At 45.1% G+C, this 20,486-nt stretch overlaps 1 protein-coding gene across 1 annotated transcript; it reads left to right on the forward strand.

Moving 5' to 3' along the window:
- Positions 1-469: 469 nt before the first annotated feature.
- Positions 470-19,935, forward strand: ANKRD33 (ankyrin repeat domain 33). Its single transcript, XM_042447584.1, has 4 exons — positions 470-784; positions 2,649-2,778; positions 14,212-14,352; positions 19,169-19,935. The coding sequence occupies exons 1-4, from the start codon at positions 470-472 to the stop codon at positions 19,933-19,935; spliced, it is 1,353 nt and encodes a 450-aa protein (XP_042303518.1).
- The last annotated feature ends 551 nt before the right edge of the window (positions 19,936-20,486 follow it).

Genomic DNA, 20,486 nt, shown 5'->3' on the forward strand with positions numbered 1-20,486 from the left:
TCATAGGCCTCACTGTCATTACATCTGCATGGAACATGCACTCTAAAATATACCTAACGCTCCCTTCTTAGAAAGTAGCAGTTGGATAGCTCAGGAGTGGTATTAAGTTTTTCCAGTTGTTTACCATTACCCATCTTCTCACTGAAGAGTCCCTAACAATCTTCCACAGAATATCTAGGTTCTCTGAAACACTTCCTTAGAAGACATTGAGCAGATGGGGTAGGCTTGAAACAATTAAGAGATGAGTACCAGTCTCCCAAATCCATAAAATGTTTAGAAGAAAACCACACAATGTGGTGGGGAGGACCACTTGTTCACAACTGGTAACAATCAATCTTCTTCTTTCCTTGCAGACCGCCAGAGCATAAGTGAAGATTTTGTGAGAGCGTAAGGGAAAGGGGTCATTGCCACCAAAACAACCATGTGCAGCCAAAGGAACAACAAAAGCCGCTTGTTGTGAGCGGGCTGGATGACCGATGCCAGCAACGCAGGAGAACGAGGCACATCACCCACCTTAGATGAGTCAGATCCAGAACTACACTATGAGGAAGATGAAGAGGATGAAGACAATGAAGACATGGAGAGGGGAGATTCAGAAACCAGCAGCATCCTCTCTGATGACTCTGTTTATCCTATCTATGAACATGCTCCGTCTGACAGCAATGACGGTACACAGCTTACCTTGTATCAGTGCTGCATCAAGAACGATGCAAGGCTATTACAGCAGAGGCTCCATCAGGGGGTGACCAAAGAGGAAGTCATGGAACTGGACATCAATGGACGGGTAATTAGAAACATTCCCCTCCCACGCACATCCCTGTGGCCCTGAGATAGCATGCTAACAAGTAGGGTGACACCGCCTTGGGTTGAAAAGAATGCAATGGCTCAAATGGGGTCAAGCCACAGTTAGAATGGGGCTACCAACAAATGGCTCTTCTCTGGTCCAAGAAACAATTCTATATCATTGCCAGGAGTCCAACACTGAGATATAATTGGAAATATGAAGCCATATAGAAAACTGGTAACCTAACACCAATGGGAGTAACAATAACAACAATAAGCCTTCTATTGACTGCACCACAGCCGCTGAATTGCTGTGTAATAGCTGTGGCTAGCTAGATCAATTTGCACAGGAAAGGTGTGGCTAGATCACCTAAAAGTGGGGCAACAAGACAACAAGCATCCTGGGGCAAAAATGAAAGAGACTATTAGGGAGGCCATTCATTGAGATGACCATGACTCTCTTTGTTTCCTCTAGCAATATGCTCATTCAGGTTTACATTCGGTGGGAAGGGGATTCTTCCTAGCTCTGTCTCTTGGGTTTTGGTCCACACTAAGCTACTGATACTGGTCAGGTCATTTCCATCCTACCTAGTTCACATGGCTCCTTTTCCTCAACCTATCAATAGCAAAAATGCTGTGCTCTTTTTTGTTCTACAAACTCTTAACTCTTGTATGAAAATTAGCCACCCTTCTCCTGGGCAGAACCCTTTAGGTTCTGAATGCAAGGTTACTATCCTGCAGGCCACAGATAAGTCTTATGGGAGAAGAGTTGTCTGCAATTCACAACAGAACATATATCCAGTAGGATGAGAAGAAGGTGCGGACCTGGCTCCATGATAACCTAAGGACATTCAGGCACATCATATGTCCATTCATCTATACTTTCCATGCATGGTTAGTATGGAATCACCGTTAAGATAGTTTATATTCTTGTAATGGTAGAAGGGTACCAACAGAATTGCCAGGGATACTGTGGGAGCAGCTGTTGTTACTGCATTACATCCTGGTTCTCATATCCATGTGCTTTTGACTGGGTTTCTGAGAATATAATGTTATTACACTTGTTGTTTAAGACCAGCCATACTATCTGTCAGTGTGAGATGAACTCCTTGGTCAGACCTGAATGGCAAATGCTAGGGGAGGGTGACAAACTCCTGGTGCTTCCTTAAAAATACTCTGGCTCATTTCCCCCACTGGAAGATACAGCTGTGGATGTCACAGAAACTATCCTTGGCCCCTAAAGCAGTTTATTGCCACAGATGTGATGGATGATAAAGTCCCATAAAGTAAAAGTAAAGGTTTCCCCACAACATGAATGTCTAGTCATAACCAACTGTAGGGGGCAGTGCTCATCTCTGTTACTAAGCTGAAGGGCTAGCATTGTCTAAAGATAACTCTGGTGGTCATGTGGCCAGCATGATTGCACAGAACACTGTTACCTTCTCACCAAAGTGGTACCTAATTATCTAGTTATATTTGCATGCTTTCCAACTGATAGGTTGGCAGAAGCTGGGACTAGTGACGGGAACTCACCACATCACATTGCACTTAGGCCTCAAACTGCCAACCCCTCATCTTACGATCAGCAGAATTAGCATCTTAACCACTAAACCACTGTGTCCCTAACCAGTACTGAAATAAGACTGAGCTGCCAGTCCATTTAGTTTCTATACATGCACTTTGAAATGGGTCCATCTTGTTCTTAACCTAAAGCAGCAAAATGTCTTGTGTCAGCCTTGATAGTTGTTGCCTTGGTGCAGTAGGCTGGGAGTGGACTATGTGAATGGGAGAGAATGAATCTCTTACAGTAGATGGTATGACTCTTAGGTATCTGACTCTTAAATCTGTTCCATTTTTCTCTGCAGAATGGCTTGCTGGTGGCTTGTTTCAAGGGCTTCGTAGACATTGTCACTGTTCTCAGCAAATGCCCCTGTTTAGATATCAATCATCAAGATAATGATGGGAACACAGCACTCATGATAGCAGCTCAGGCAGGTAGGAAACAGTCTCTTTGCCTTTGTTGGGCAGTGAAGGGTCTCCAGGTCCGTGAAAGATTCAGATAGCACTGCTGGGCATCTATCTAGAATTTTAAAAGAGCTGATTAAAGAATGACATTTCGCGTTGTGCTCAAGTAACCTGTGAAACTCAGCAGTGCAGGGTATTGTTGTTGTGTGCTTCCAAGTCATTTCCAATGTATGGCGACTCTGTCATAAGGTTTTCTTGGCAAGACTTATTCAGAGGGGGGTTGCATTTGCCTTCCTCCCAGGCTGAAAGACTGTGATTTCCCCAAGGTCAGCCAATGGGATTCATGGCCAAGCAGGGATTCAGTCCCTGGTCTCGAGAGTTATAGTCCCATTTTCAAACCACTACACCATATTTGCTCTCTGTAGATTATTACACTGAACAGAATCCATAAAAAAATAGGCAAATCCATCAAGAAAAAGACAAAAGAGTTCTCAGGGGCTCAGATTGCCCCTAAGGGGCGGTGAGAGGTTGCCCCTTTCCTGGTCGGATCAGGGTCGCAGCAACCTCATGCTGTGGCCCCGATCCAGCCTCCGAAGGGCACAAAAAAGAGCCACAAAAAGCAGCTTCTTTTTGCACCTGCCAAAGGGCATCATAGCCACGGCAGCGTGGCTGTACATCACTCCTTCAGTGCTGCATCATCTGGATGCAGCGCTGTATGTGCGCCATGATGCCGTGCACCATGGAATGGAGCACGGCATCATGGCACCCTGGGGGTGGAGTCAGGGCATCTATCATCAGGGCACTGTGCCCTGACTCCACCCACAGGCTGGCCTTTTCGGCCCAGCTATATAGGGTCTTACTTTCATACAACTAAATGCCAGTGAGAAGATAAAAGCAGGTTAGCTATTCTAAAAGATCTTTGCAATATGTGTCACCAATGTATATCATTCATCCAAGTCCTTCCAGTCAGTATATTCTAGTTCATTAAAGAAGAAAGGCTTGGTGGTTATTTAGGAGAATATCACAAAGAACAAGCCCCAAGATGGCATGAATCATCTGCACCTACTGATAACACTGGGAGCTGGTCCTCACCCTCCACAGTATGTGACTAGCACCTATCTAATTTATCTATGGCCTGGCATACCATTCACAAGCCTCAACTTCCCAATGGCCATTATCAGTACTTGCCCCAAGAGTCACAGAGTCACATGGATTTTGCAGGACAGAACACACTTAAAACCTAATCTATTGAACTGAGAAGTGACTCTTCTATTCTGCCTTTTTTATCTTCACTACAAATTTGTGTTCCGCTTCTGTAGCCATGTTAAAATGTATGTAAAAATGTTTTCATCCCAGGGTGGGAAACATGTAGCCCTCCAGAAGTTGTTGGACTACAGTTTGTATTACTTCATACTACTATGCTGGCTAGAGCTGCTGCACATTGCAAGTCAGCAACATCTGGAAGACTGCAAGATTCTCACCTCTCATTTAAAGAAATAAACAATAACACATAAATACTGTGTGTGAAACAGCTGGGATTTCAGGAATAATGTTGAGATATAGCTGTAGAATAGGGTAGAATATAGAGAAAGTGACCAAATATCCAACTTTAGAGAGGTCCACCAGCACCAAGAGAAAGGCCTTGATGCTGTCAATCGCAGCAAGCACCTGGACAACAGACTAATCACCTTTATGTTATTAATTGCCATCAAGTTGGCTTTGACTTAGGGTGACCCTATGAATGAGAGACCTCTAAGAAACCCTGGTAGTAACTGCTCTGTTAAGATCCTATAGACTCAGAGCTTCATCTTGCAGCACTATCACTTGCTTCATTTTGGATGGTCTCATCATAGAGTTTTCATGGTAAAAAACATTGAGAAGTGGCTTACCAGTGCATCATTCTGCACAATACTAACTCCTTTAGCTAAAGTGCCACTGTCATTTCCTCTGAGAGATCCTGTCACTGTCATTCATCACTATTGCTGCTGCTCAGTAAGTGTTTGGTTAGTCTGTCTCCCCAGAAAAAGCCTGTCTGACTTGGGAGACCTACCAGTAGTAGTGCTATCATAGACATAGCCTCTTGCCTCACAGAAGCACATAATCCCACTACCATGAAAGATAGTGCCATGATGGGACTGATCATCTAGAGCTACTGAAATTAGAGCAGTTATTTCTAAGAGTCATCATGATAAAGTGATTTGAGTGTTGGACTAGGATCCTAGGAGATCAAGATTCAAATCTCTGCTCAGCAATGGATCCCACTGGGTGACACTAGGCAGGTCAGTCTCTCTCACTTGGAAGAAGGCAATAGCAGACCCGCCCCCCCTCTGGAAAAAAAATCATGCCAAGAAAATAAGGTTGTCATAATTTGAAGTTGTTTAACCTTCAGGTCAAACAACTATTATTTATGAATTGCATTGATCCATATACATTAATATATGTGAACGTTATGCAAATCTCTACCCACTTTTGTCTTTTTTATTATCCATCTTTTCCTTTTGACAAAAAGAAAGTGGCCCACATGAATGTTTGAGTGTGAGCTGAAGCACTAAGATCTTTAGTAGCATTTTAGCTGTGCAGTTATATGCATATTTGAAGTTTATGTGTAAATGTGGTAAATCTATCTATCGTTTAAATCTTTATTGGCTAAGCTTAAGATCCAACTACACATAACAAGCAAATCCACAACAGATGTCCCTCTGCTCTTTTTTTTTTAAAACAATCTTCCTACTTTCCCTCATAAATACACCAAAGAACTGAAAGGGGAAAGAGGGGCCAATTTTGGGGGAATGGCCAGTTCACACAAGGTTATGCACACCTTCCCCCATCAGCCACTCTTTGTGCTCAAAATCACAATCTCCAAGGGTTTTTTGTAAGTCCATTTGGGTTGCCAAGACTGGCATTTTTGTGTAATATGTTTCCCCCCTGAGAATGTCTTGTTGAGTGTACAAATGTGTTGCCACTTAGTGTCTAAAATGGCTCTGGATAGAGCAAAGAAGGGCGAGGGGAAAAGGGAAAGAAACTTTGGGCCTTTCCTTTCATTCAAGCTTTTCTTGCAGCTTCACTGGAGAAGGTTGTGATTCTTTGGCTACATGGGAGAAGGTATAAAGTTGTATGTTCTGCAGTATATCCAACAGTTGCTCTATATCCAACAGTTATGAGCAGGACAGGCCTTTTCATGAGGCAGCTGCCTTGGCAGCAATTTCTGGGCATCATGAAAGGGCTGCAAATTGTTAATTTCTTCGGGCTTTATCACACGTGGCTTTTAAACTGCAATTCCCATGGGAAGGAAGTGGCACTGGCAATGACTGCATGACAATACTTTCTTTCCATGGTTGTCCTATCCCTGACCCATCCCTTTCCATTCATGGAGGAAACCCATAAATAAAATGCTAATTGCGCAATGCCATAGGTGCCACAGCCCCAGTCACATGAATGGAAGACAATGCAGTGGTAACTGCAATCAAATCAGTATGTTGCCGTTTTAATTTTTTGGTGAGACTGCAGTTCAAAAGGGGCTGGTGTGATAAAGCCCTTAAACTAGCAATGTTCATATTTTGATAGCTAGAGTACATAGAAATGATTGTAGGATTTTCTGTCTCAGGTGCCAAAATAACTCAGGTGACTTTGGGTATAATACAGGCTGACCTGGATTGATAGAGGGTGCCTTTTGTTACATGATTTCATGCACCTTTAAAAAAAAATTAAACCGATTGGGAGAGAGGTCTCTAAGGTCCAGAAACAGGCTAATAATGCATGCATACTTATGCAAAAAAATTTGAAATATACCCTGGTTGTTTTGAACTAGTATCTTGGGTAGTGCAAAAGGCAGTGTGAATATTTAAACATTGGTCTCCTTTGGCATTCCAAACATGCAGAGATATTATCATTTCATGATTTTCTGCCTTCCTTCGTGTAGTTATCTGTTTCTGTAATTTGCTTTTCAGACAGTGATTGAGAGACATCAGAACTATAAGGCAAAGACCATTTTAAAAACTCAAAACAGTTAAATTTTGCCAAACTCTCATCCCCTCTACAGCCTCCCTATTGTCCTCTTGAAAAACTATTCTTGGAGGTAGGTGGGTTTTCCAGAGTACACTGGTACCCCGGGTTACGAAATTAATTCGTTCCGCTATTTCTTTCGTTAAGCCGAAAATTTCGTAACCCGAAACGCTTTTCCCATTGAAAATAACTAATGCGTTCCAAGACCTCAGACTGAACCTGCAAGTCAAAAACAAGGCACAATAGAGGCCTATTAAGCTAAGTACCCTACCTACAAGTTGCCTGAGGCACTAAAGAGCTTAAAAAGACTGGCAGGTCCATTCTAAAGTTTCTAAAGGTAAAGAAAAAAAAAAAGGTTTTTTCTTATCTTTGATGGTCTGGCTTCTCAGAGACAGGCAGGAGGGGGGGAGCTCTCAAATCATCACAGCCATGACAAAGCAAACAACCCCAAGGTGAGGTCGACACTCTCTGGCATCACACCCATGACCCAAGCAACCCCAAGGCACACTCTATGGCCCACATTAACCAGGCCAGACTTGCAAAAGTCACATCCCACATCCCACACTCTCAAATATCACCACCCATGACCAAAGAACCCCAAATTTAAAAAACCACCCCATGGGCACACTCTATGCCCACATCAAATCCAGGCCAGACTTGAAACTCACATCCCACATCCCACACTCTCAAATCATCACACCATGACCAAAAACCCCAAATTTAAAAAACCAACCCCATGGGCACACTCTATGGCCCACATCAATCCAGGCCAGACTTGCAAAACTCACATCCCACATCCCACACTCAAATCATCAAACCCATGACCAAAGAACCCCAAATTTAAAAAACCAACCCCATGGGCACACTCTATGGCCACATCAATCCAGGCCAGACTTGCAAAACTCACATCCCACATCCCACACTCTCAAATCATCACACCCATGACCAAAGAACCCCAAATCTAAAAAACCAACCCCATGGGCACACTCTATGGCCCACATCAAATCCAGGCCAGACTGCAAAACTCACATCCCACAATCCCACCACTCAAATCATCACACCCATGACCAAAGCAACACCAACCAAATCTAAAACCAACCCCATGGGCACACTCTATGGCCCACATCAAATCCAGGCCAGACTTGCAAAATCACATCCCACATCCCACACTCTCAAATCATCACACCCATGACCAAAGAACCCCAAATTTAAAAAACCAACCCCATGGGCACACTCTATGGCCCACATCAAATCCCGGCCAGACTTGCAAAACTCACATCCCACATCCCACACTCTCAAATCATCACACCCATGACCACGAGCAACCCCAAATCTAAAAAACCAACCCCATGGGCACACTTATGGCCCACATCAAATCCAGGCCAGACTTGCAAAACTCACATCCCACATCCCACACTCTCAAATCATCACACCATGACCAAGCAACCCCAAATTTAAAAAACCAACCCCATGGGCACACTCTATGGCCCACATCAATCCAGGCCAGACTTGCAAAACTCACATCCCACACACCACACTCTCAAATCATCACACCCATGACCAAAGCAACCCCAAATCTAAAAAACCAACCCCATGGGCACACTCTATGGCCCACCTCAAAGCCAGGCCAGACTTGCAAAAAACTCACATCCCACATCCCACACTCTCAAAATCATCACACCCATGACCAAAGAACCCCAGAACACCAAACCCATAGGCCAGAAAACCCAAATCTGAACATGCAACCCCATGGTCAGGCCCATCTAAAGGATAAAGAAAAAAAGTGTTGCTTGTCTTGGCATCTCAGAGTGAGGCAGGGGAAGGAGGAGGAGAAACCTGCTCTCAAATCATCACAGCCATGACCAAAGCAAACCCCAAATCTAAAAAGCAACAACCACACTCTATGGCCCACATCAAATCAAGGCCAGACTTTCAAAAGTCACACCCCACACTCTCAATCTCATCACCCATGACCATACCACCCCAGAACTCAACCCAAAGGCCAAAAACCCAAAATCTGACCATGCAACCCCATGGTCAGTCCCATTCTAAAGGTATAAAGAAAAAAAGTGTTTTTCTTACCTTTGCTGGCTTGGCATGCTGTCCCTGGCACATGTCGGAGTGAGGGCAGGAGGAGGAGGAGGAGGAGGAGGGGAGAGGGGCAGCCCAAAAGCCAAATTTAAACCAAATTCAACATTTAACACTTAGCCAATTATCCAATAATTCAAGCAATTCCACTTCAGCCAATTTATCCAATTCACGCAATTTAACCAAATCAGCCAATTTAGCCAATGCCACCAATTTAACAAAGTTAACCATTTAAAAAAAAAATTTGGTGTTTTTTTTAGGGTCACCTTTTTTTTAAGGGTCACCTTTGCCTTCTTGGATGACGGTTCTCCCTCTCTAGTGAAGAACTGGTCCAAGGATGTCTGCCTTGCCGGCCCTTAAGCAGGTTCTAAAATGGCTAAGGCAGACATTTCGAAATGGGCAATGGCATGGCTGGTCAGCACCTGCTCAGGGTGGTGCTTCTCCACAAAGGAGCCACATTGTGGAATTGCCTCAGAATGTCTTAATGTCTGCCGTTGGCAAGCATGCCCCCGCAGCCTCCTCCTGCTGCCCTGTCGAAATGGAGCACGTCCTCATCCACGGCAGAGTGTTGCATCGCCGCCAAGGCCTTGAGGTCCTCTGTTGTCAGGTCCTCTTTGTGCTCTCGATCAGTTCCTCCACGTCGTCGTTGTCCACCTCGAGTCCCAGGGACCTTGCGATGGATACGATCTCGTGCACCTCTCTCTTCTTCACCTGGCTCAGCACCCTGCTGCAACCCTTCCCGGGAGAAGCATCAGGCCACAGCTTCCTCCATGCCGCAATCAGGTTGCGCCTGCTGATCGCCTGCCGGCCAAGTCCACCATCTTCAAGCACACCACGATGTCAAAATGCTGCTTCCAGAACTCCGAAGGGTCAGCTGTGTGCTCTCCGTCACATCGAAGCACGCTTGAACAGGTGCTTGGTGTAGACCTTCTTGAAGTTGGCGATCACCTGCTGGCATGGGTTGCAAGAGGGAGGTCGTGTTGGGTGGCAGAAACTGGACCTTGATGAAGGAGAACTCCGCGAGGATGTCCTTCTCCAGGCCATGCGGCGGTGCGCAGGAGCATTGTCCAAGAGAGGAGGCATCAAGGGCAATCCTCTTCCTCCAGGTACCGCTTCACTGTCGGGGCGAAGACGCTGTTGATCCACTCGACGAAAAGGGGCGTGTGACCCATGCGCGGCCATTGGAGCGCCACATCACTGGCAACCTGTCCTTTTGGATGTGTGTGCCTTGAAGGCCCCTTGGTTCTCGGGGAGTGGTACACCAACGGGCTTGACCTTGCAGTCCCCGCTGGCATTGGCAACAACGCAAGTGTGAACGTCCTTCATAGGCTGTGGCCTGGCAGTCTCCTCTCCTCCTGGCTGATGTAGTGCGGCGGGCTTCTTCCAGAAGAGGCCCGTCTCGTGCAGTTGAAGACTTGCTGCGGGACGTAGCCTTCCTCTCCACCATGGCCTTGAACCGAGACGAAGGTTCGGCGCCTGGTGGTTGCGCTGGACGCCTCGCCGTGACGGACGACAGAGTGGATCCCGGTCCTCTTCTTGAATGGAACCAGCCACGTGATGCTTTGAAGTCCAGGGTGGCTGGTCCTCCTGCGAAGAAGTTCCTTCGCTGCCTCCTTGCTGGCAGGTCTTCGTAGATGGCGGGTGCCTTCTCGCAGATGACCGCGGTGGTCAGGGTGTCCCGACTCGCTCCTTTCCTTGATCAGAGGAGAAGCAGGGCGCTCCATCTCCTCGTGCCTCGTGTCCTCTGCTGGCGATGGTCGTCACGCCTTTCGCTGGAGCCACAACAGCTCTGATGGCCTCCTTTTGCTTGAGGACAGTGCCAATCGTCGAAGGGTTGCGTCCATACTCCTGGCATGTCCACCAGCGCACGCCCCTTCTGCTTGCGATGATGTTCCTTCTTGTCCTCCAAGGACAAGGGATCCATCTTCTCTTCACCTCTTGGCTTGGGCCAATAGCTCAGCCTAAAGGACAAAAGGCACAGGAATGAGCAAAAGCCACAATGGAAACCTCCCCACCCCCATAGTCACCCTCTCTGCCAACTTGAAAAGTACCACCCCACACTTCAAATCACACCGCCATGGCCAAGAACCCCAGAAACAAACCATAGGCAACCACAGCCACACTTTGAAAACAGCAGAGCCATAGAAGAAGCAACCCAGCATCCCAAACCAGAAAATCAAGCCTATGGTGAGAACTCTCTTCCCACATGGGCCAAGGAAACTTTTTAAAGCCACACATCCACATTAGAAAACAGCAGAGCCATAGAAGAAGAACCACCAGCTCCCCAAACCAGAAAATGATAAAGCCTATGGTGACTCTTGTCCCACATGTGACAAAAGAAAACTTTTTGAAAGCATCACTCCACCACTTAGAAAACAGGAAGCCATAGATAGAAGCAACCAGCCTCCCAACCAGAAAATGCAAGCCTAGGTGAGACTCTCTGTCCACATTGGAGAAAGGAAAATCTTTTGAAAGCCACAATCCACACTTTGAAAACAGGAGACGCCTTAAAGAAAGCTAGCACCAAGCATCCCCAAACCAGAAAATGCAGCTTGGTAGACTCTCTGTCCACAGGACCAAAGGAAAACTTTTGAAAGCCCACTCCACCCTTAGAAAAAGCAGAGCTATAGAGAAAGCAACCCAGCATCCCCAAACCAGAAAATGCAAGCTATGGTGAGAACTCTCTGTCCCCACCTGGGACCAAAAGGAAAATTTTTGAAACCACACTCCACACTTGAAAACAGACAGCCATAGAAGAAAGCAACCGCATCCCAAATCCAGAAAATGCAGCCTATGTGAGCTCTCTGTCCCACATGGGACCAAAGGAAAACTTTAAAAAGCCACACTCCACACTTAAAACAGCAGAGCCCTAGAGAAAGAACCCCCATCCCCAAATCAGAAATTGAAGCCTAGTGGTGAGACTTCTGTCCCACATGGACCAAAGGAAAACTTTAAAAGCACACTCACAACTTATAGAAAACAGGACAGCCATAGAAGAAAAGCAACCCGATACCCACAACCAGAAAATGCAAGCTTGTGAGCTCTCTGCCACATGGGACCAAAGGAAAACTTTAAAAGCCCACACTCCCACAAACTAGAAAACAGGACAGCCATAGAAGAAGTAGAGAACACCCAGCATCCCCAAACCAGACAAGAAAATGAAAGCCTTGGTGATGAGACTCTCTGTCCCACATGGGACCCAAAGGAAAACTTTTACAAGCCACACTCCACACTTGAAAACCGCAGAGCAACATAGAAGAAAGGAGAACCCAGCATCCCCAAACCAGAAATGCAAGCCTATGGTGAGACTCTCTGTCCCACATGGGACCAAAGGGAAAACTTTTAAAAGCCCACACTCCACACTTTGAAAAACAGCAGGAGCCATAGAAGACAGCAAACCCCAAGCATCCCCAAACCAGAAATGCAAGCCTATGGTGAGCTCTCTGTCCCCCCTGGGACCCAAGGAAAAACTTTTAAAAGCCCACACATCCACACTTAGAAAACAGGACAGCCATAGAAGAACAAGCAACCCGCATCCCCAAACCAGAAAATGCACAGCCTATGGTGAGACTCTCTGCCCACATGGGGACAAAGGAGAAAACTTTTAAAAGCCACACTCCACACTTCGAAAACAGCATCGAGCCCTAGAAAAGCAACCCCGCCATCCCCAAACAGAAAATGCAAGCCTATGGTGAGACTCTCGTCCCACATGGGACCAAAGGAAAAACTTGAAAGCCACACTCCACACTTATGAAAACAGCGAGCCATAGAAGAAAGCAACCCAGCATCCCCAAAACCAGAAAAATGCAAGCCTATGGTGAGACTCTCTGTCCCACATGGGACCAAAGGGAAACTTTTTGAAAGCCCACTCCACACTTCGGAAAACAGCAGGAGCCATAGAAGAAAGAAACAACCCAGCATCCCCAAACCCGAAAATGGCAAGCCTATGGTGAGATTATTCCCCACATGGGACCAAAGGAAAAATTTGAAAAGCCCAACTCCACACTTAGGAAAACCCAGAGCCATAGAAGAAAGCAACCCCGCATCCCCCAACCAGAAAATGCAAAGCCTATGGTAGACTCTCTGTCCCACATGGGACCAAAGGAAAACTTTTGAAAGCCACACTCCACACTTAGAAAAACGCAGAGCCATAGAAGAAAGCAACCAGCATCCCCAAACCAGAAAATGCAAGCCTAGGTGAGACTCTCTGTCCCAACATGGGACCAAGGAAAACTTTTAAAAGCCACACTCCACACTTGAAAAACGGACAGCCATGAAGAAATCAAAGCAGCAAATGAAGCCCATCCTCCCCATTCAGAGCATGCCCCCCTAAAAGAAAAAAAAACCCCACAAAAATCAAGCAAGCACACAAGGCCATTCCACCACACATTAAGAGCATGGCAACCCTAAACAGAAAAAAAAAAAACCCCAAAAATCAGCAAGCACCATCAAGGCCATAATCCACACATTAGAGCATGGCACCTAAAAGAAAAAAAAACCCCAAAAAATCAAGCAAGCACATCAAGGCCATCATCCCCAAATCAGAGCATGCCAGTAGCAAAACCCACATCCACCACTTTGAAAAAAAAAAAACAACAACAACCCAGCACCCCACAGCAAAAGATTGGTCACCCTGTCTCCCCCAGTCCACCCCCAAGAAGAAGGTAAAAATCCATCAACCTACCGGTTAGAGAACAGTAGAAATGCTGATCGCCGGTCTTGATCCGAAAGAGATTGGCAAAAGCCAGAAAAAATTCCAAAGGCCGAAGGCAGGAAAGTCCGAACCCTCGAGTGCAACCAAGTTAGGGCTCCAAAGAGACTCTTTCTCAGCAGTCCACAGGGCCAGACAAAGGGGGCAGATCCAATGGAAGCGGCTTTTATTTCTCAAGGCAAGCCACCCCCCCCCAATTTCGTTAGCCAATCCAATGATTGGCTTATTTCGCAAGCAATCACTGCTGCTAACGAAATTCAAATTCGCCGCCAAAGCTAACCACTAACGTTAGCCCTGGAAATCCCTGGAACAGCCAGTAGATGCACCTTCATCATGAATTTCGCGCGAAAAGAATTCGTACCCGAAAAATCTTCGTTAACCCGAACCGTTTTTTCCAAGCCGCCGATTTCCCGAAAAATTCGTAACCCGATCATTTCGTATCCCGGGGTACCAGTGTAGTATGCAAGTCATGGCACTGTGGAGACTGTACGGGGAAAAAGGAATTGGTAAAAATAGTTTTCCCATCAGCTAGAATTTGATGGGAGTTGCACTCTAGCGGTTCTTGAAAGGGATCAGGCTGTTTTAGTACAGATGGTAAATATCTGTTTCTGGAAAGGTGTTGTGTTCCTAATGTTTTTCCCTTTCTCTCTCTTGCCATCAAGGACACATCACTATTGTTAACTATCTTCTGAACTACTATCCAGGACTAGAGCTTGAGATGCGAGACTTTAGAGGTTTGACTGCCCTCATGAAGGCAGCAGTACAAGGGAGGAACGACTGTGTCGCAGCCTTGCTCATGGCAGGTATATTGCTGTTCCTTAGCCTATTCAGGACTTAATCCTTTCAATAATCCATTTTTTTTAGCAAATCATTTTCTCTCATCTCATGTAACACTTCAAGATGTGGAAATCAGTAGTGGTTAGAGTCACTGTCCACAAAAGCTTATGCCATAATAAATATGATAGTATTTAAGGTGCCACTTGGTCTCTTGGGGTGCATCTATACAACAGAAATAATGCGGTTTGACACCACTTTAAGTGCTGTAGCTCCATCCTATGGAATCATGGAACTTGTCTTTAGCCCTCTCTGCCAAAGAGTGCTAGTGCCTCACAAAATCACAAATCCCAGGATTCTTGAGGATGGAGCCATGGCAGTTAAAGTGGTGTCAAACTGCATTATTTCTGCTGTGTGGATAACAGGGGGCATAAACATCTATCTGCCATTTTAATTTCCCACAATACCTCCCTCCTCAAAGTTAAGCTTTGTCAGAAACACTGTGGGAAATTAATATGGCAGGTTGAGGCTGCCATTGAGAACTGTTCAATGCTCCAGGCCAGATTAATAATTTTTTTAAATCATGGGCAGCAAGGACAGCAGAAATAGGTTCTTCCATGGTGATGAGATCTTGGCAGCTACCTAAGGATGGCAGTTTCAAACAATAAACCAAAAATGCCTTACCTATGAATGCTTTGCTCATGTAAGTAAAGCCAATGGCAGGCTGGGCTGCTCTTATCCTCCTGATCAGAAGCAAGCAGAGTTCATCTCCGTGGACATTAAAAAATGCCTGGATTTGTTTAAAACAAGGCAAAGGATTTGTCAAGCCTGGCATTCAGAAAAAATCCCTAGATTATCAGAGGGTTTTTTCTCTCACCTCTTCTCAGCACTGAACAGTTCACATTAGTTACAACTTCTGATAAGGCCTATCACTGTTTGGACTGAATCCAGCTGAAACTCTCCTCCAGCATCCTGCTCCAGAGCTAATGATAGAAACCAGAAGCTTTGACTCCTTATTCTTGATCTAAAGGACCCAATAGATTATCTTTCTGAATTGTGTCTACCGACATCTGCTGGCAGTTTCAAAGAACAGCGGTCCTTAACTTTTGTTGTGTCTGGGTGTCTTCAAGTCGCCTGTTGATGTACGGTGATCCCATGAACTTCATTGGGTTTTCTCAGGCAACACTCAGAGATGGTGTTGCCGGTTCCTTCCTCTGAAATATAACTTATAGCACCTGATATTCATTGGCAGTCTCCCATCCATGTACTATTCAAGGCTGATCTTGATTATTATTATTATTATTATTATTATTATTATTATTATTATTATTAACCTTTATTTATAAAGCGCTGTAAATTTACAAAGCGCTGTACATACAATCTTTTTAATTCGACGGTTCCCTGCCCTCAGGCTTACAATCTAAAAAGACACAACACAAAGGGAGTGGTGGTGGGGAAGGGGCCTCTCTAGTAGGATAATACATATAAAATACATAGCAATGTAGGAAATGATTCAATAAAACAGGCAACAAAAGAACATGAAATAGCAAGTGACAATTATGCAATGCCTGGGCTGGGGAACTCCAACAGATAAGGGAACAGGAGATGAAGTTTGACCACCTGCAACCACTACAAAAGATCTGTCTGACAAATAAGATCTAAAACAGTCAAGAACAGACTCTGAGAACCCAAGGTCAGAGAGTATGTCAATTAGGAGACAGTGATCAACAGTGTCAAAGGCTGCAGACAAATCAAGAAGGATGAAAACAGACTAAAGGCCATTAGCCTTGGCCTGTAAAAGGTCATTCAAGATCATAGTGAGAGCAGTCTCTGTAGAATGCCTTGGGCGGAAACCAGACTGGAAGGGATCGAGGATGGAGTTGGCTTCAAGAAACTCAAGACAGCGAGAATAAACAACCCGTTCCAAAACTTTAGAAAGAAAGGGAAGAAGAGAAATTGGACGATAGCTGGACAAAGAGGAGGGGTCAAGGGAAGGTTTTTTCAGAATTGGAGAATTAGCTTCCAAGATCAAATAGGATCTGGTGCCTTTAAGGTATGGGATTACTTATATCATTTTTAGCCTATTTCTGGCAACCTCTCCCATTACTGCCCCACATCTAATGACAACCAGTGGATGAAACTACATATGTGACATTCAACACTACATTGCAAATCCTGTGAATAGACTGTATTTATTTCAACAGCAGACATCAGGGTAGGGGGAGTGAAGGAGGGTCAAGATCACCCAGTCATGGTTGCTGGTGACACCCATGTCAGTGGGGTGGCAAATCCATTCCTGGTTTTATTCTGAGCTTTAAATGAGCTATCCAAGGTCTGAACTTTATTCCTTAAAATAGTTCCAGCACTTTGTATAGCTCCTTTTAAATCTGTCCTTAATCACAAAGTGGATGTACCACCCCACTATCATGGCAGCCACCCCATAAAAATCAGCTCCCACACATCCAATTTTAAATGGTGGCAGTCGCCCCAGAAGGGAAATATCCACCCCAGAAGGAGACCCAATAGGAAAATTGATGCCATGAGTTATCGCACTGGGTGACACCAACTCTAATGATGCCACAGATTTGTTGAGATGCAGCCAGGACCAGCTTATCAATGGTATAATTGATGCACTTGAACTCAGCTCCTCACTAGTCAGGAACTGAGTGCTGAAGCAGGAAAGTGTAGTTTCAATCCCCTTTTCCTCTGCCACTTCCAGGAACTCCTGAGTGCTCCATTGCTAGCTGAGGAACTGCAGGGCTTTTGGGGCAGGCTGTCTCGTTTGCTTTCATAAACAGATATATTGGGGTCCCTTGGAAGCAAGGTGACCAGATGTTCTAACCGCAAAGGAGAACAAGGCCCCTCAAAACGTAGGGCAATTACCAAATAAAAGCTAAAAACACTCCTATAAATATAAATTGATGTTTCTTAGCCATGTTCAAAATGGAAGACATTTTTGAATTCCTCTTGAACAAAAGGCTGAAATGTAGGACAGGTCCCGGGAAAGGAGGCTGTCTGGTCACCTTGCTTGCAAAACTCAGGATTTTCTGTTGAAAAGTGGTAACCCTATGAACGTGCTCATGGCCAATCCTGGGCAAACCTTTAAAAAAAACATTTACAAGGTGCATACCCCGTAAATTGAGTCAAAGAAAAAGGAAAGGTCAGGAAACTCTAAAATATGGTGGGCAAGGTTTGGCTTTGTGTATTTTCAGTGCATAGTTGGTGTCTGTACAGTTGGTGCTCTGTATTCAAATACACTTTATCAAAGGATTCAACCATCCACGGCTTATATATATATATATATATATATTAAAATCGCAAAAGCAATTCTTAATTTTGCCATTTTATATAAGGGACCCTATTTTACTACCCGTTGTATTTAATGGGACTTGAACATCCATGGATTTTGGTGTCCATAGTGGGTCCTGGAACCAAACCCTAACAGATACCAAAGGCCCACTGTATATGCTTCTAGGAGAGGGTGCATGGGTGGGTGGATGAATAGGGTGGCCATGTGTATAAGTGTCAGAGGTGTGAAGCTCTTCCCGCAGGGAATGAATTTCAGTCTCAGCAGAAGATGAGATAATAGTTTTCTGCTGGGAATGATTGAATTCCTCCCCCAACATCAAATTAAAACTCATGATTTGAATGTCTTGATTCAGTTTCTTTCACAGTGTAATGTCCTCTAGACCTTCTAAACACACAAGCATAGGCAGGATTTTTGTACTGCTTTCCACTTTTACTACTGAATAGACATGGCAAATAGGTGGCCTGTGGTTAACATTTCAGATTTACTCAAAATTTGCTGCTGTCAAAGACTACTTTTCTGTGTGGCTCTGAGGATGTTTCCCCTTACCCTCATTCACACACTCTGCTTTGCAGGTAAGCAGCTGTGTCTACTGCTGTAACATTCCAAGACATTGCCACTATAGTAGTCTGGATCAATAAGCAAAGGGATCTTATAGCACTTTTGAGACTAACTTAGGGGCAAAACAGACTGCCTCATGGCATCACAAGGGCGGACTTAGGGCATCCATCGTTAGGACATTGTGCCCTGACTCCACTCACAGGCCGGCGCTTTCTGCCGGTCTGTATAGGGCCGATAGTCTCAAAGGTGCTAAAAGATCCCTTTGTGCACTATTTCAGCAGTTTGCAATGGGTTGTTGTTATGATTTCCATGCTAGCCGTGGAAGAAAGCCTTTCTTTTCTGACCATTAACATGAGAGTTTATCAGTTCCAGCCTCTTCTGACAACTATGGTGGCATCTATCTATCGGCCTACCTATTTAACTATCTACCTATCTTTGTACTGGTTACACTTAAAATTTCCCTTTCTGCAGTGAATTCAAGCCAGTGTACATGGGTATCCATCTCCCACTATAACCTTGCAAGAACCCAGTGAGGTAGGTCAGATTGAGAGAGTGACTGACCCTAGTCATGCAGAGCATTTCATGGTCCAGTGGAGATTTGAATTTGGATCTCTCAAGTTTCAGTCCAAGACTGGGCCTAACCACTACTTCCTTCCTAGCTCCTGCTGATGTTCCATACTGGAATAGCCAGTGGCATCTAATCTTTTTCTTTTCAAGAAGAAGAGGGAAAGAAAATGTTGTTACCATGCTATGTCCCTTTTTCGTCACCCTGCAAAATGGCATAAATAATTTCATATACTGTATTCCACCTCCATCTTTAAGCTCCTTTACAAACATATGTGGGGCAAAAGGAGCGTAGGCCTATATTAAGGGAAACCCATTCTGTTACTTCATTGGTAACCATTATGAAAGCATTATGTTACTATCAACTGAAAACTAACAAGGCTGGATTTCTAATAAGTTATAATTTCTCCTAGGAGCTGACATGACTGCTGTGGACCCAGTTAAAGGAAAGACTGCACGAGAATGGGCAGCTTTGACTGGACGCTTCGAAACTATTGTCCGGATTCGAACGCTCCTCCAACGTCCATGTGCTGAGCAATTCTCTAACAAATACTTGCCACAATGGCCTGCTTTGCCTGAGCTGGTGGCAGAAACATTGGGCACATCCAGAGCTAAGCGTCTGACTAAAAAAATCTGTTCCACATTCACTATCAATTTTCCACATGACCCCGAGCCAGATGGTGTGATGGATCACATGGTGCGCATGACTACTTCCCTGGCCAGCCCTTTTGTGGCTACAGCTTGCCAAACAATCTGTCCTGAGAGCCCACCAGAAGTGGGCAAGCAGAGATTCTCAGTGCCAGAGATCCTCAAGGAGTATAAACCAGATCCTGATGCCAAATCCATGGCCAGTGCATCATCCTGCAATGGCCAGTTCATGACACCCACACGGGTTCTGGTGCCATACCAGCCACCCAGTACCCTGGTGAAGCTCCTGTCAATTCCCTTGCGCCTGCACCGCAACAGCGTCTTCCCTGCTGGCATCCCAAAAATTGAACTCACCAGGTCGCCTCCCCAGTCAGCCCCCAAAGAGAAGAAGCCACGGCACTCCAAGAACAAGAACACATTGGAGTTGCCCAAGTGGCGATACAAGGAGCTCAAGGAGGAGAAGAAGAAAGCAGCAGAAGAAGCTGGGAAAACTAAGAAGAGCAAGGGGAAAAGCAAAAGTAAGAAGTCGTAGGTATTGGAAGAGATCTTGTGGTGAGGAAGGAAGACATTCCCACTAGGAAGCTATAATTTGCCTCAGCCACTTATATCAAGTTATTATTACCCACACATAATTCTTATCCTCTCTCAGCCAGGTGAAGAGACTGACTATATGGGATACTAGACCAATGGCAATTTCAGCAGGGCAGTAAAATCACTCTAGATTTTAGATGAGATTCTGAAAGTGTCATCCAAAGTCCTGAATTCCATCCCCAAAATAGACCCAGCACCTTGGACTAGTCCGTTAACATTTGGCCAAAATGGATTCAGTGCTTTGCATGCTTCTTCAAAGTTTAGATTAACAGCAGGAGTGCATTCACTAACCATGGACATAGAAGCCACTGCTGGGTTACATCTTAGATAAGCAACAAGTCCCTGATGCTCCAGGGAGAGGAAATACTGTATGGAGGAGAGATTTAGCAGTGGGGTGTTTAAACCAGATCTTGAAAACATTGCTTTCAGATTACAACATCCAGGGTCATTCCCAATGCAGTTTGCTCCGAAACATTTGCCCACACGAGTATG

Source organism: Sceloporus undulatus, chromosome 2 (assembly GCF_019175285.1).
Source record: "Sceloporus undulatus isolate JIND9_A2432 ecotype Alabama chromosome 2, SceUnd_v1.1, whole genome shotgun sequence".
Lineage (NCBI taxonomy): Eukaryota > Metazoa > Chordata > Lepidosauria > Squamata > Phrynosomatidae > Sceloporus > Sceloporus undulatus.